Raw genomic sequence first — 16,719 nt, forward strand, 5'->3', positions numbered from 1 at the left:
CCACAGTAGCGCGTCAACCACCGTCTCGCCGAAAACTGAGGGGCTTGGTTTACCTGCTAAGACTGCGATCACAGCAGCTCCGATATCGGAGGATTCTGCCACCGACCGATATCGGCCGGAGACGGCCGATCTTTTCAAATCACTATGCTACAACGTGCGCGGTCACACTACAGCCGATCTTATCGATCGAACGTGTAGACTCCGGACGACACTTGTTGAAATTCAGATCAGTTTGTTTTCTTCGGTCAAATCGACCAACGTTCTCGCCCAAGAAATATGGAGCGTGAGAAACTGATAAGTTTAGTCCAAAAGAGAATGAATTTGTGGCAACCTTAGGACGAAAATATCATAATCGGGATATAGTTCGGAATTTATGGACTAAAATCGCAGGTTTATTCGAAACCACAAATATGTAAAACTTTTATTGGACGTTTTAGGCATAATTATAACCTCAAAAATTAATTTATTCAAGTAAAATGGTGGCGTATCTTATATGCTTATAGCCAATGTACTGGATTTTTTTTGTGGTGGGTTGTTATTAGTTGTCCACAAATTATTACTTCTGCTTACTGACGTCTTATGCCAGTAGGGTAGCGATTCTGCTAATATGAAGTATTTCCACTTTGAAGTGCTTTAATTTTATCTTATGATACACTTTATGCTTGTCTTTCGCTCGTGTCTAAATGACAGTCATTGAAGGTTAATTGACGTACGTCTTCACAACTTTAAATAAATACAACGAAATATAGTGTTTATAACTTGCTTTTCAAGGTCACCACGAATTATCTCGAGTACGTAACAGAACTTTTCTCCCCTGTGTACAGTACTCACCACGTACTTTACAAGACATGAGAGGTCATCCACATGCATTCGGCGTTCCTTTTTTAATAAAAGAAACCGCTAAGCAGCACTTCTATCCAAGCACAGATGCGACATGGTATCCACCCCACTCTAAGAGATTAAAATCTAACTTGCTTCATACATAGAATAGATTCTAGCCTAACCTAACTCTCTTGATCCTGCCAAAAACTGACGGAGGAGATCAGACGCACAATGGCCGATGTTACCGTGCGACCTCAGCGACGGTGTCAATGTGAACGCATCCTTAGAGGCCGGATCGGCAGTTCCCAGAATTGCGGGTAAAGTTCTGAATGTCGTATCTCCACTAACGCACGGTATTCAAATATCTGTGGCCAGACGCGGAAATCCCCTCGTGTATGGCCAAATATTATGTGACAGATCGCAGTGAGACAATACTAAAGCAGTCACAATCTTCTCTCTAGAAACAGTGTCACCAGGCACTCGGTTATGGAGCGCAGACTTCATTCGTTTGTGATTCGTTCTCCCCTCCCCTCCCCTCCCCAAGTACTGCGTTGTAAAATTGGCTACGAGGCGTATCCCAGCTGTAGTACAATGAAATTCCCTGTCGCTTCTAACTTAATCAACAGTAGCTAAACGCAGCATTGTTTGGTTTCACATAACGCCACGAACGGTACAGTGTAGTATGCACTGCGGGCAATTGCACGATCGCTTTCCAGCAACTTTGTCGTCTGCATCACGAAATACATCCAAGAGTATGTTAATGTGCTATTTCATAGTGCTGTAAGGAAGCGTAGCCTGCGTAAGGAAGCTTGGTGAGTTTAGTGTATTTTTATATAACAACAAGGGAACGCTTTTGCCAGGTACGGACATTCAGACTCGAAGTCGGGCTAGTTGCATGTACTTCAGTAGGTTAAGGCCGGAAACAACGACCATTCATATTTTTCAGGGGTTCCACAAAATGGTGGGAGTCAGCCACTAATGATTTAAATAGTAAACAATTTGTCACAAATAGTTAGCTGAATGCATTTCTAAGTAATACGGACTTTGTGGGAGGAAGATGTCTACCTCTGGCAAGTGAAGACAGAGCAGTCAGCCTTACACTCTTCGGAGACTTCTCCAGAAGTTCTTTCTCTTTTCTAGAAACATACACCTCCGACACATGGCTTCCTATATTCTCGATCTAGTTACAGGTAGGAAGGCTATTATAGGTTATTTATTCACTTCCAATACTGGAAGTTGTGTTTTATGGGTTTTCTCAAATCACAATACTGATACAGTTCACTCCACGAGTTTCTACACGTGTCTGACATCAGAATGTGTACTGAACGACTACCAGTATTTTTACCATCGAAACTGTTCCCAAGAAATTAGTATGTTGTGGTTAGTGTACTTGATTGATCATTTACAGCTCGGCAAAGCTATGTATTTCCTGATGTTTAGATCATCAGCTTAAAAAAACATATCACGTCCACAACACTTCAACCCTCCGCTGCTAACATGTATAGTACTGCAATAAATGGTAAAACAGTAATTAATTGCAACATTACGAAACATTTAGAGTAAAAATTGGTCCATTGTAAGGTATTAACAGTTTTTGCACATAAACACTTTAGAGTAATTTAATAACGATTGTTGGGACATTGTACTTTTATTTCAATTTAGAATAACTGTGAACCTCATTTAAGACGTAATACATTTGTACACTGACGATCCAGAACACACTTCTTTAGTGTTGAGGTGGCCATCTTTTCTGCTATCTGACATATAAGTACTTGCCTATTGACTAACCTGTAGGGGCACAATAGCTTCGCTATCTTGAAATTCTTTATATTCAGCTGCCGCATTGCCCCATAACGCAGTGAGAACAATTCTGGCTTGGCCAAGTTTTGGGTGAGCATTGTCTTTCATAGTAATATGTTCAACAAAATTGTTAGCCTTGCCTAAACCTTCAGAAAAGAGTTCAAGGAATTGTTTCAGCGAGCTAGCTACACTGCCTTTGGCATTGAATGCAGTCACTGACAACACAATGTCCTGAATTTGAAAGCCGGACAAATCAAACGAATCAAGGCCAAATATGTTCTCACAATCACGTGGTTGTAGCACAGTGAAAGTCACAGTTCGTGTAAGCGAGTGATAGATGGCAGGCAAAGTACATTTTCCGAGAACGGAAATGTCTTGTCCATCATAAGCCATCAGGTGCGTGTTAGTTTTAGACAGGCATGGGGAGCCTAACAATTCATATGTGCTACGATTCATCAGTGTAACAGAGACATCCATGTCCAACTGAAATTTCACACGTTTCCCACTAAGATGCAAATGAATGGGAAGTTTTTTGGACTGGCATAGCACTGAAGAAACTGTTTTCTTGCCAGTTTTGCTAATGCCTGCAGCAGGCTTTGAATACACTGCACTGATTACATGGGCCTTGCGACTAGATTTTTGAGTTGGTAGAATTCTTATGTTATGAGATGACACAGTCCAACTAGTACTACAGCCACCTTATTGTGGCCCACATTGATAATATTGTGGACATCCTCATCAACAGCTGGTGTCAGACAGTTTCACTTCAGTGGATTAAACTGGCTTGGACAACTGAGGAGTCCATCCCACAACTTCTCGAGTCGAGTTCTCCAATGTTGCACAATGGCCCTGAACACATACATACACACCACCCCTCTGCCTGTACACCAACCAGATCTTGTGTGTGTTGAGCCTATGTTCGTCAGTAATTTAGAGGTTGCTTATGATGATATGCTTCCCTTGCCTCACTCAGACTCTGCTTGTGATGATATGCTGTCTCAGTTTCAACCACACATTACATATGACATTATATTATCATAAGTGCTGTCACCTGCTCATTTTGCAGTGTGTGTTAGTGTTTCTCCTGAGCTACAATATTCCCCCCCCCCCCCCTTTCTTCTAGCGCGCCACCTAAGACTACCATCGATGAGGTTTGCTTTTATATCAACACTTCTGGGCCCACCCGACGAGCTCTCCTTATAGCTCCAAGATGGATCATTCTTCATCCTATGTGTGAGGAACACTTCACATGTTATGGGGCCCCTTAGGGACTTGGCTGACAAGAAGGGAAAGAAAAACAATGCGCACTCCGTGTGCATACCAGGTGGAGTCATTCCAGATGTGGAAAGGGTCCTCCCAGATGCCATGAAGAGCACAGGGTGGAGCCAATTGCAGGTGGTTGCACACGTCGGTACCAATGATGTGTGTCACTTTGGATCTGAAGAGAGTCTCTTTGGCTTTGAGCGGCTAACAGAAGCTGCCAGTCTTGCTTGAAAGATGAAAGCAGAGCTGACCATTTGCAGCATAATGGACAGGACCGACTGTGGACCTCTGGTACAGAGCCGAGTGGACGGTCTGAATAAGAGGCTCAGACGGTTCTGCGACCGTGTAGGCTGCAAATTCCTCGACTTGCACCGAAGGGTGGTTGGGTTTCAGGTTCCGCTGAATAAGTCAGGTGCCCACTACATGCAGGAGGCGGCTACATGGGTGCTGTGTGGCGTGGACTGGGCGGTTTTTTAGGGTAGAGGGTCTCGGGAAAACAAAAGAAGGGCCTCGGTCACAAAGGGCGCAGACCGAACTCAGGAAAAACGTAGATACAGGAACCACTGGTATAAAAGTTGTAAATTGTCGTAGCTGTAGCAGAGGTCCAAGCGCTAATAGGAAGCACTGATGCCCAAATCATTATAGGCACTGAAAGCTGGCTAAATCCGGATATAAGCTCAGCCGAAATTTTTGCGAAGAACCTAACTGTTTTCAGATAGGATAGGCTAAACTCGGTTGCCAGAGGCATGTTTGTTGCTTTTAGAAGTAGTTTAACTTATCGCAAAATTGAAGCAGATACTTCTTGTGAGTTAGTATGGGCAGAGGTCATTGTTGGCAACCGGAATAAAATAATAATTGGATCCTTTTACCGACCTTCCAATTCAGATGATACAGTTGCTGAAAGGTTCAAAGAAAACTTGAGTTTGATTTCAATCACGTACCTCGACTTCCTGAGAGATGATCAGCAATCATTCCAAATTAATAATATAAGTGTAGAAGTATAGATCAGATGTAACCATCCTGTGCATATTCTCCATTCCACATGGGGTGGATGTGGTTAGAATAACAATGACACTTGGCATCAGCCGGATGCTTAAGATACACGTCCCCCTGTTTACCACTCTTCCGTCACCGCCATCTCCAGTGTCAGTCCAGTTCATATGTGCAAGTCAACACGTCTGTTCTCCTTATTGGATGGTGAACTATACGTTCTCTGGGCCACCCTGTGTGGACCTCCTGAACTCCATGAGAAACGGTCTATCCATGCCTTCCATTTGGACTAGGCATGGCAAGGGTGGCCATGCGACCTTGCATGATCAACCGATACTTGTCGAGCTGCCTACAACACTCCTGCGTTTGACAACATCTATTTCCTCTCTCTAGTACTCTGCAGTCCCATGGAGGAGCTCTGTAGTGATCATCAACTGCCAATGATGCTACAGCGAGGAGTGCTCAATCTTCAGGAATTAGTGGGCTTTGGAAAAATGGTGTGAGTTTTGTTGTTTGCTAATGCTATGCTATTTTTCATTTGATCTTGCGTGAATAAAGTGTGTTTGACTGTAAATGTTGGTGATTTCTATGTATCGTGGGCACTAAAAATTATTTTCACTGTTAGCTGGTCAAACAAAATGCCCAAATTAAAAAAAAAAGAATTTATTTTGATAACAATGGAAAAATCACTATATAATTGGTTTGAAAAATAACTGGCATGACTTATTATTGTAAATGGTCCTTAGCAATTACGTCTTTATATGTTAGAACCACTAACATCTGATAAAATGTTGTCGCTACAATGAGTGTAACCACTTTCATTGATGAACTCGGTTGATGGACTTGGTCTAGTGACAGCGTTTTTGACTGCTAACCAAAATATCCTGGTTCCTGAGCTCAAACCCAGCCACTGCTAAAGTTTTGAATAAAAATCATCAGCAATGGCTGCTGAAGACTTCCAGTATAAGAAGTCACCCTCATTCTGACCACAGACTTGTTAAAGAGGGTGGAGAAGTGACAGAGGTTGAGGACTTTCTCCTGCCCTTGGGGTGGGAATCTTCCCTCAAAAAGTCAAAAGGATCAGCAATGATCAGTGGCATGAGGATGCAGAAGGAAATGGAAACCACTGAGTTAGACACAAATTGTATGTCCACAGGACATGTTGCATGTAATTGAAAAAATTGTCATTATGATCTCTCCATTGGCAAAAGATTCTGGATTAGTCTCCCACTCAGACTGCCAGGAGGGGGTTGCCAATGGGGAGGTGACCATGAGGAAAGAATAGAGTAACAATGACAATGAGTCAGTGTGTGGAATGTCAGAAGTTTGAAAGTAGTAGGAAAGCTAGAAAATCTGAAAATGGAAATGCAGAGGCTCAGTTTAGATGCAGTGTGGTTCAGTGAAGTAAAAAGGAAAGAAGATAAGAATTTCTGATCACACAAATATGGAGTGATACTAACTGCAGCAGAAAATTGTATGCGGGGCATCGGATTTGTTATGAGAAGGAATGTAGGACTGAAAATGAACTACTATAAACAGTTCAGTGATAGGGTTGTTCTCATCAGATTTGACAGTAAACCAAAGCCAATGTCACAAACAGCAGATGAAGAGATACAGAAAGTATATGAAAATACTGAAACGGTAATTCTGTATTAAAGTGAGATTAAAATCTAATATTCATGGAGGATTGAAATATGGTTCTAGGGGAAGAAATAGAAGAAAGAACTACAGCAGAATATGGGCTTAGCAGTAAGAATGAGAGAGGAGGAAGACTAATTAAGTTGGTAATGGCAGATACTGTGTTAAAGAACCACAAGAGTAGGAGGTATAATTGGAAGATATTCAGAGACAAGGCAAGGTTGCAGCTGGGTTACATCATCTCAGACCCCAACAACAGCAACAGCACAATTTTAAGGTTCACTAGAAAATGGTTTTGATATAAAAGCTGAAACTGGTTTTGGTCTAAAGTAAAGAAGATGTTAACAACTGGATCAAGTATTCATTAATTTTAAAAATATGTTTATTGAAGTAGGCTGCAGAATGTATACAATTTGTTCCTCACATTGTCTGTACATATTTGAGTGGAGTTAAGAGTTATTAAAGTTTGTCAGTGTATAGGTTGGCTCGAACATCACAGTGTTTGTGTGAATGTACTCTCCTGTGTATATTGTTGATGAAGAGCTCTCATCAGAGGATGATGAGTGTGGCACTCTTTGGAATTAATTGTATTTCAACACTGCCACCTGGCTGGAAACCTAAAAACTTTTCATCAGTCAGTCATAGTGTTGATATGGTTGTATTGAAACTGGTATGCCCTTGACTTCCTCCAGTCTGAGAAATGTCTCACCCCAACAATTATAGGGGTGAGGGCTAACAGAATGATGCAGGATTTTAACAACAATGAAAACTGGTTTTTTCATGCACACAATGCAAGCCAGAGGTAAAATAATATTAAGTGCAACAAATAATCCTTGGCCTAACTGAGGGCTGGCAAACTACCCAAAAAATCTTGTTTGGACTGTATATTAGTATCAGCAGTGAGTACTAAACTGCTTTGAAGTAAGAAGGTAGAATATTGTCAAGGATTAAGTTATTAGAGACATAGTATGTGGTCAGATCAGGACGTGGAAGGGCTAATTAGCCATGTCCATTTCAAAGGAAACGTCCTGGCATTTTTTTGTAATTGATTTAGGGAAACAACACCAGAAATGATGCCACCAGATAGTTGCAGATTATGTTTGCCACCCTTGGGCATTCATGTGGCAAGTGACATCTCTTGAGTTTTTCACTTAGTCCCGTACATTTTCTCTGTGATTTAAGCTGGATACCTTTCTTGGTTATTTGAGGAATTAAGTTTCAGCTCCCTTAGAAAACATAACAATAAATTGTTTGTTAGGATTACAGGAGACTCAATCTTACTGACTGGATCATATCTGGAGTATGCCTTATCCACAAACTGGGGACGTTGTATGCCCTGTTATATGAAGATATCTATTTACATGGAGCATACAGGGTGTCAGTCAGTAGTATGTGTACCATAAATATGATTTTGGAAATCATATGGTAAAACATGTTTTGTGGGCCTCTGGAAGTATATCTATTGAAGAAGACACTTTATGAGGATGATCCAGTTTACTTAAGTTGTTGCTGAAAGAAGTTACAAGATTCTGGGCAATAGAGCTTCTCTCTCAACTGTGTGCTGTGCAACAGCGAAGTATGAGTCCTGGTGTTGAGGTTTCTAGCAAGTAAGACATCTTATTCTCCTGCTAAAAACATGCTGCTAACCATTGCGTAGAATCTACTCTTGTCACCCATTTTTTCAGCTGCATAATCCACATTTGTGCATATTACTGGCATCTGAAGCTTGTCATCCCATGGTTTGTTTTCAAGTGTGTCTTTGTTAAGTCCAAATAGACACAAAATTCACATAAGACACTATAATTCTTGTGACCAGTGACGTAGTTAGTGGACTACTTTGATTTGTATCTATGTCTACATCTATATTCCTCAAGCTACCTCATGGTGTTTGGGGAAAGGTACTTTGTGTACCATTGTCACTTCCCCCTTTTCCTGTTCGAGTTTGTGAATGGTTTTTGGAAAGAATGATTGCTGGTAAACTTCTGAGGTGGACTCAAAACTCTAATTTCATCTTCAGGGTCCTTTTTAAGATTATACATTGGTTGATTGTTCCAGGAATGTATGCTCTTGGAACTTTAACGCCATACCATGATGCAGATCGCCTCTCCAGCAGCATCTGCTGCTGGAATTGGCTGAGCATATCTGTGATGCTCGCATTTACCAAATGAACCTGTAGTGAAACATGCTGCTCTTCTGTAGATATTCTCTATTCCTTCTATTAATCCTATGTTGTGCAGATCCCAGACTGATGACCAATATACAAGTATTTGTTGAACAAGTGTTTTATAAGTGACAGCCACTATTGGTGGATTATATTTCCTCAAGATCTTCCAATGAATCTGTCTGGCATCTGCCTTACTTGTGATTAATTTTGTATGGTCATTCCACTTCAGATTGCTCAGTACACATGTTGTTGTTGTGGTCTTCAGTCCTGAGACTGGTTTGGTGCAGCTCTCCATGCTACTCAGTCCTGTGCAAGCTTCTTCATATCCCAGTACTTACTGCAACCTACATCCTTCTGAATCTGTTTAGTGTATTCATCTCTTGGTCTCCCTCTACGATTTTTACCCTCCACACTGCCCTCCAACACTAAACTGGTGACCCCTTGATGCCTCAGAATATGTCCTACCAACCGATCCCTTCTTCTAGTTAAGCTTTGCCACAAACTTCTCTTCTCCCCAATCCTATTCAATACCTTCTCATTAGTTATATGATCTACCCATCTAATCTTCAGCATTCTTCTGTAGCACCACATATCGAAAGCTTCTATTCTCTTCTTGTCCAAACTAGTTATCGTCCATGTTTCACTTCCATACATGGCTACACTCCATACAAATACTTTCAGAAACAACTTCCTGACACTTAAATCAATACTCGATGTTAACAAATTTCTCTTCTTCAGAAACGCTTTCCTTCCCATTGCCAGTCTACATTTGATATCCTCTCTACTTCGACCATCATCAGTTATTTTGCTCCCCAAATAGCAAAACTCCTTTACTACTTTAAGTGTCTCATTTCCTAATCTAATTCCCTCAGCATCACCTGACTGAATTTGACTACATTCCATTATCCTCGTTTTGCTTTTGTTGATGTTCATCTTATACCCTCCTTTCATGACACTGTCCATTCCGTTCAACTGCTCTTCCAAGTCCTTTGCTGTCTCTGACAGAATTACAATGTAATCGGCGAACCTCAAAGTTTTTATTTCTTCTCCATGGATTTTAATACCTACTCTGAATTTTCTTTTGTTTCCTTCACTGCTTGCTCAATATACAGATTGAATAACATCTGGGATAGGTTACAACTCTGTCTCACTCCCTTCCCAACTACTGCTTCCCTTTCATACCCCTCGACTCTTATAACTGCCATCTGGCTTCTGTACAAATTGTAAATAGCCTTTCGCTCCCTGTATTTTACCCGTGCCACCTTCAGAATTTGAAAGAGAGTATTCCAGTCAACATTGTCAAAAGCTTTCTCTAAGTCTACAAATGCTAGAAACGTAGGTTTGCCTTTCCTTAATCTAGCTTCTAAGATAAGTCGTAGGATCAGTATTGCCTCACGTGTTCCAACATTTCTCCGGAATCCAAACTGATCTTCCCCAAGGTCAGCTTCTACCAGTTTTTCCATTCTCTTGTAAAGAATACGCATTAGTATTTTGCATCCGTGACTTATTAAACTGATTGTTCGGTAATTTTCACATCTGTCAGCACCTGCTTTCTTTGGGATCAGAATCATTATATTCTTCTTGAAGTCTGAGGGTATTTCGCCTGTCTCATACATCTTGCTCACCAGATGGTAGAGTTTTGTCAGGACTGGCTCTCCCAAGGCCGTCAGTAGTTCTAATGGAATGTTGTCTGCTCCTGGGGCCTTGTTTCGACTCAAGTCTTTCAGTGCTCTGTCAAACTCTTCACGCAGTATCGTATCTCCCATTTCATCTTCATCTGCATCCTCTTCTATTTCCATAATATTGTCCTCAAGTACATTGCCTTTGTATTGGCCCTCTATATACTCCCTCCACCTTTATGCTTTCCCTTCTTTACTTAGAACTGGGTTTCCATCTGAGCTCTTGATATTCATACAAGTGGTTCTCTTTTCTCCAAAGGTCTCTTTAATTTTCCTGTAGGCAGTATCTATCTTACCCCAAGTGAGATAACCCTCTATATCCTTACATTTGTCCTCTAGCCATCCCTGCTTAGCCATTCTGCACTTCTTGTTGATCTCGTTTTTGAGACTTTTGTATTCCCTTTTGCCTGCTTCATTTACTGCATTTTTATATTTTCTCCTTTCATCAATTAAATTCAGTATTTCTTCTGTTACCCAAGGATTTCTACTAGCCCTCATCTTTTTACCTACTAGGTCCTCTGCTGCCTTGACTACTTCATCTCTCAAAGCTACCCATTCTTCTTCTACTGTATTTCTTTCCCCCATTCCTGTCAATTGTTCCCTTATGCTCTCCCTGAAACTCTGTACAACCTCTGGTTCTTTCAGTTTATCCAGGTCCCATCTCCTTATAGTCCCACCTTTTTGCGGTTTCTTCAGTTTTAATCTACTGTTCATAACCAATAGATTGTGATCAGAGTCCACATCTGCCCCTGGAAATGTCTTACAATTTAAAACCTGGTTCCTAAATCTCTGTCTTACCATTATGTAATCTATCTGAAACCTGTCAGTATCTCCAGGCTTCTTCCATGTATACAACCTTCTTTTACGATTCTTGAACCAAGCGTTAGCTATGATTAAGTTGTGCTCTGTGCAAAATTCTATCAGGTGGCTTACTCTTTCATTTCTTAGCCCCAATCCATATTCACCTACTACGTTTCCTTCCCTCCCTTTTTCTACTACTGAGTTCCAGTCACCCATGACTATTAAATTTTTGTCTCCCTTCACTATCTGAATAATTTCTTTTATTTCATCATACATTTCTTCAATTTCTTTGTCATCTGCAGAGCTAGTTGGCATATAAACTTGTACTACTGTAGTAGGCGTGGGCTTCGTATCTGTCTTGGCCACAATAATGCGTTCACTATGCTGTTTGTAGTAGCTTACTCGCACTCCTATTTTTTTATTCATTATTAAACCGACTCCTGCATTACCCCTATTTGAATTTGTATTTATAACCCTGTATTCACCTGACCAGAAGTCTTGTTCCTCCTGCCACCAAACTTCACTAATTCCCACTATATATAACTTTAACCTATCCATTTCCCTTTTTAAATTTTCTACCCTACCTGCCTTATTAAGGGATCTGACATTCCACGCTCTGATCCGTAGAACGCCAGTTTTCTTTCTCCTGATAATGACGTACTCCTGAGTAGTCCCCACCCGGAGATCCGAATGGGGGACTATTTTACCTCCGGAATATTTTACCCAAGAGGATGCTATCATCATTTAATAATACAGTAAAGCTGCATGCCCTCGGGAAAAATTACGGCCGTAGTTTCCCCTTGCTTTCAGCCGTTCGCAGTACCAGCACAGCAAGGCTGTTTTGGTTAGTGTTACAAGGCCAGATCAGTCAATCATCCAGACTGTTGCCCCTGCAACTAATGAAAAGGCTGCTGCCTCTCTTCAGGAACCACATGTTTGTCTGGCCTCTCAACAGATACCCCTCCGTTGTGGTTGCACCTACGGTGCGGCAATCTGTATCGCTGAGGCACACAAGCCTCCCCACCAACGGCAAGGTCCATGGTTCTTGATATTTTATGAAAGATATTTTATGGAAGATATATTTTATGGAAGATATTTTATGGAAGAAACTACTTCCAGTGATTGTTCTGCAATCATGTAATCACACAGTAATGGGTCTTTCTATCCATATACACATTACATTTTTTTTATATCATGGGCCAATTGCCAGTACTTGCACCAGTATTTATCCTCTGCAGGTCTTCCGGTATTTCACTACAGTCCTCCAGCATTGCAGTTTCTCTGTATGTAACAGCATCATCTGCAAAAACCCACATGGAACTTCTGACACTATCTTCTAGGTTGTTTATACAGGGTGACCTAGGACGAACGTTCAGTATTCAAAGATATGATGGGAATGATGAGTTGAAGCAAAAAGGTCCAGTAAAAATGCGCTCTAAAATGCGTACCACAAGAGCCGTAAGCACTTATTGATATTCAATACTGTGAACCAAATCTCTTTTACTGCAAGCTCATAGTTTCCAAATTTTGGGAGGAGATAGTATGGACCAAAACAAGAAAAAGACTGCTAATCATTGGCTCTAAATTGCGTACCCCTTAAGACCTATGAGCACTTGTTCAGTAGAAGAGATGTATTTCACAGTGACAAAGATGAACAAGTGCTCTTAGCAAAGGTATGCATTTAGAGCCCATGTTTAGGGGACCTTTTTGATTCAAATCATCATTCCTGTCATGTCAATGAATACTGACCATTTGTCCTAGGGCACCCTGTATACACTGCAAACAGTAATTGTCCTCTAACACTCACTAAGGGTATACCTGAAGTTAATTTTACATCTGAGGACTTCTCTCCATTGAGAATGAGATGCTGTGTTCAGTTTTCTACCATATAGAATACCTTCCAGAAGTCAAGGAACATAATATCTATCAGGGTGCTTGTCTCTCCTGCTTTCTAGGTCTCATTAACAAACAGAGCAAGCTAGGTTTCACACAATCATTGTTTTTGGAACCTATGTCGATTCCTACAGTTGAGATTTTTGGTCTCCAAAAATGTAATAACACATGAGCATAAAGCATATTTCAAAATTCCGCAATATGCCAACATTAGAAATATAGGCCTACAGTTCTGTGTGTCCATTCAAAGATTCTTGTTGGATAGGAGGATGTCCTGCACTTTTTTCCAATCATTAGGAATGCTGCATACCTTCAGAGACCTATGGTACACTGCTTCTAGTAGAGGGATAAGTTATTTTGCATACTCCATATGGAACTGAATTGGTATACCTGCAGGTCCACTGGCACTTTCTATGTTGAGCAGTTTCAGTTGTCTTACAGAGTGGAAACTTAACACTTGCTCAGGTTTGTTTCAGCTTGGAAGATTTCCCGGAAGTACCAGTACTGCTAATTTGAAATACCTTTTAGACCAAATACCGTCGTCAGTCATGTATGCCATTCATCTTGGCACACACCCAGACAGTGCTGTTTTTCTATGATATTTGAAGATGAAAACCATTATGGTGTTGCGTTAAGAAGAATTAGACATGCATAATGATGATCATGCTCCAAGAATTATTGCTGCAATGATTCCTTCATAAGATAAGTATTCTTGTGGTAACATTTGTCTGTTTACGAAGGGGTAAACCAATATTTGTAACCTGGTCTCATCACTGATCATTCTGTACAACAGTTCCATGTTCTAATACTGGTTATGGTAATCATACTACATAGCATCAAACAAATGGGTATTTGGTCAGCACTATACAGGTGCTACATTGTGTGAAATTTATCAAACAATGGAGAATCCAGGATGGAATGTAACAATATTATGAAAAGTAAAGTTTTCCACTCACCATATAGCGGCGATGCTGAGTCGCAGATAGGCACAACAAAAATACTGTCATAAATTTTTTGTGACAGTCTTTTTGTTGCATCTATCTGTGACTCAGCATCTCTGCTATACGGTGAGTGGCAACTTTCCTTTTCATAATATTGTGTGAAGTTTATAGTAAACATCCCTGTTGTGTTTCCCTTTAATTCATTATATCATGTGAGAAATTCATTGTTACAGCATCAAAATCAATATTAATAACCTATTTTGAGTCTAGAGCTTAATGAGTTTGTATGTAATCAGTAAGGTAAAGTTACTTTTTCTTTTTTGTTTCAGAAAAAAAGAGTTGCTCAGTAAAAGAATTCACTTGTGCTAATGGGCAATGTATTCCATTGGAACAGGTCTGTGATCTGAGTTTTGATTGTTGGGATAAGACTGATGAAATGAACTGCAGTGAGTAAAATTACAGATTTGCTACATATTACATAATATTACTAACTTTTGTGGTATAATATTACCATTGTTATGCAGGCGGAATCTGTCAGACTTTCCATTATTATTTTTTGTACATTGCACAGAAACAGAAGTAGGCATATGCCATATTAAAATTAGAAATAATTAATTAAAGGAAGATAAATTAACTAACTGTAGAACAAATAACCGTTGAAAAGAACAACGCTGATAGATAAATTACATTAACAGAATTGTATATTCTTCATAAATAGGGACCAGTGCTGGGGCCATATTTGTTCATTGTTTATGTTACTGATCTGCCTAGCTCATTACATTCCAAAGGAGTAATGTATGCTGACAGGTCAGCCTGTATACTTTTGTGTTCAGTTCAGATTCATTAGCGTTTGCTCATGTTCTGCCGGTTGCCTGTCTTCTAGCACACCATCAAACAAAGTTTGCATCCTCTCCACTTCGGTGCTAGCAGTACAAAAAGTTTTCGTCTGCTAACTTCACTACTTTAGTTGTTTACATGTGTTGTATGAGCAATGGAATGATCTGATGTGAATGAAATGTTGCTAATAGAAGACTACAGATCATAGGTGCTTCAGGGATCCAAGAGGTCCACAGCACAAATGCCAAAGGAAAAGATATGTGAGTAGTAGAAAATCATTAAAGCACTCACAAAGGTCCAACTAGGATCATGAGAATTAATAATCAGGTACACTGATTAAAATTAAAAATATATGAAAGACTTGATCATTCTCATTGCTTTCATTTATGGCAGCTGTTATTATATGGCTTATGAATCACTGTTATGTGAAAGATTTTTGGTGGTAAATGAAAAAGGTTTAACTGGTATGGCATATAGCAGATAGTTTCAAGTATCATATCTAACAGGTTGCATGTATATTTCTCATTCAACAATCATATTTTATTAACATTTATTTCCTTGTACATACTTTAATGTACACTATCTGATCAAAAATATTTGGACATTCCCATGTAATGCGAAATTGATCACTAGATGTCCCGAGAGGTGGATCCACCAGTATAGATGGAGTACTGTGGTGTCATTAGAGGTACAGTAACAGCAGACTGGATCAGTCAGGAGAACTCAGTGAGTTCAAACACAGAATAGTCATTGGATGTTACCTGAGTAACAGATACATTAGAGACATTCAACCATTCTCAAGCTGCTGAAGTCAACTGTTGATGTGATTGTGAAGGAAAACCAGAGTTAAACTGAGACTAGGCACACCTCATGTACTGACAGACATGGTCAGTAGAGAATATTGTAAGATGGTTGTAAATAAACACTTGAAATCATAGTTACAAAGTGAAACCAGCAGTCCAGCTGGCACAATGACTGTGTGCTGGAAGTAAAAAAAGCATAGAGTACAGTGGTTGAGCAGCTCTTTGTAAGCTATACATTTCTGCAGTCAGTACTAAGCAACACTAGAGGTAGTGTAAAGGCAACACCACTGGAGAGTGGATGACTGGAAACAAGTGAGATTGAGTGATGCATCACACTGCACACTGTGACTATCTGATGGAAGGATGTAGATTGGATGAATGCCTGAAGAACATTGCCTACCATTATCAACATCAGTGCTAAGCAATCCTCCTGATCGGGTGTGGTGGAGGATACTTTTGGTGCCACTATTTGATCCCCCCTTCCCTCTTCCAACCACGAATAGCATGTGAGAGGAATTATCATCAGTAAACTTCTGTATTACCCCTAATTTCTGGAATTTTCTCCTGGTCATTTCATGAGATGTGTGTGGGAGGAAGTAATCTGTTGTCCTACTCTCCCTGGGACATCCTGTCTCAGAATACCAGTAGTAAACCCCTCTCTGACGCACAATGCCTCTGTTGTAGTGTCTACCACTGGAATTTGTTGAGCATCTCTGTAACCCTTCCACACTGACTGAATGACCCCTTGATGAAACACACTGCTCACCATTGGATCTTGTCTATCTCTATATGTTAAGAGTCCTTGAGTGATGAGCAGTTCTCAAGAATCACTCGAAGAAGTTTTTTGTAAACCGCTTCTTTCATTGATGTGTTACATTACCTTAAGGCTCGTCCTATGAATCTGTCTGGCATCTGTGTTTCCTACTATTTGTTTTACATGGTCATTCCACATAAGGTTACTGCAGATGGTTATCCCTAAATATTTTATGATAGATACTCTTTACAGTAATTTGTCATCAATGGTGTAGTTGAACAGTAATGGATTTCTTCTCCTATTATGTATTCACAGTATGTTACATTTATTTACA

The 16,719-nt window shown here is 40.2% G+C and overlaps 1 protein-coding gene across 1 annotated transcript in view; it reads left to right on the forward strand.

Annotated features, from left to right (window-relative positions):
* The window catches only part of LOC126456274 (G-protein coupled receptor GRL101-like), a 490,877-nt gene that overhangs the window by 263,765 nt on the left and 210,393 nt on the right, over window positions 1–16,719 (forward strand). Inside the window, exon 10 of the mRNA XM_050092026.1 lies at window positions 14,321–14,437. Coding sequence (XP_049947983.1) covers window positions 14,321–14,437 — 117 coding nt within the window. The remainder of the gene's footprint in view (window positions 1–14,320; window positions 14,438–16,719) is intronic.

Source organism: Schistocerca serialis, chromosome 2 (assembly GCF_023864345.2).
Source record: "Schistocerca serialis cubense isolate TAMUIC-IGC-003099 chromosome 2, iqSchSeri2.2, whole genome shotgun sequence".
Taxonomy (NCBI): Eukaryota; Metazoa; Arthropoda; class Insecta; order Orthoptera; family Acrididae; genus Schistocerca; species Schistocerca serialis.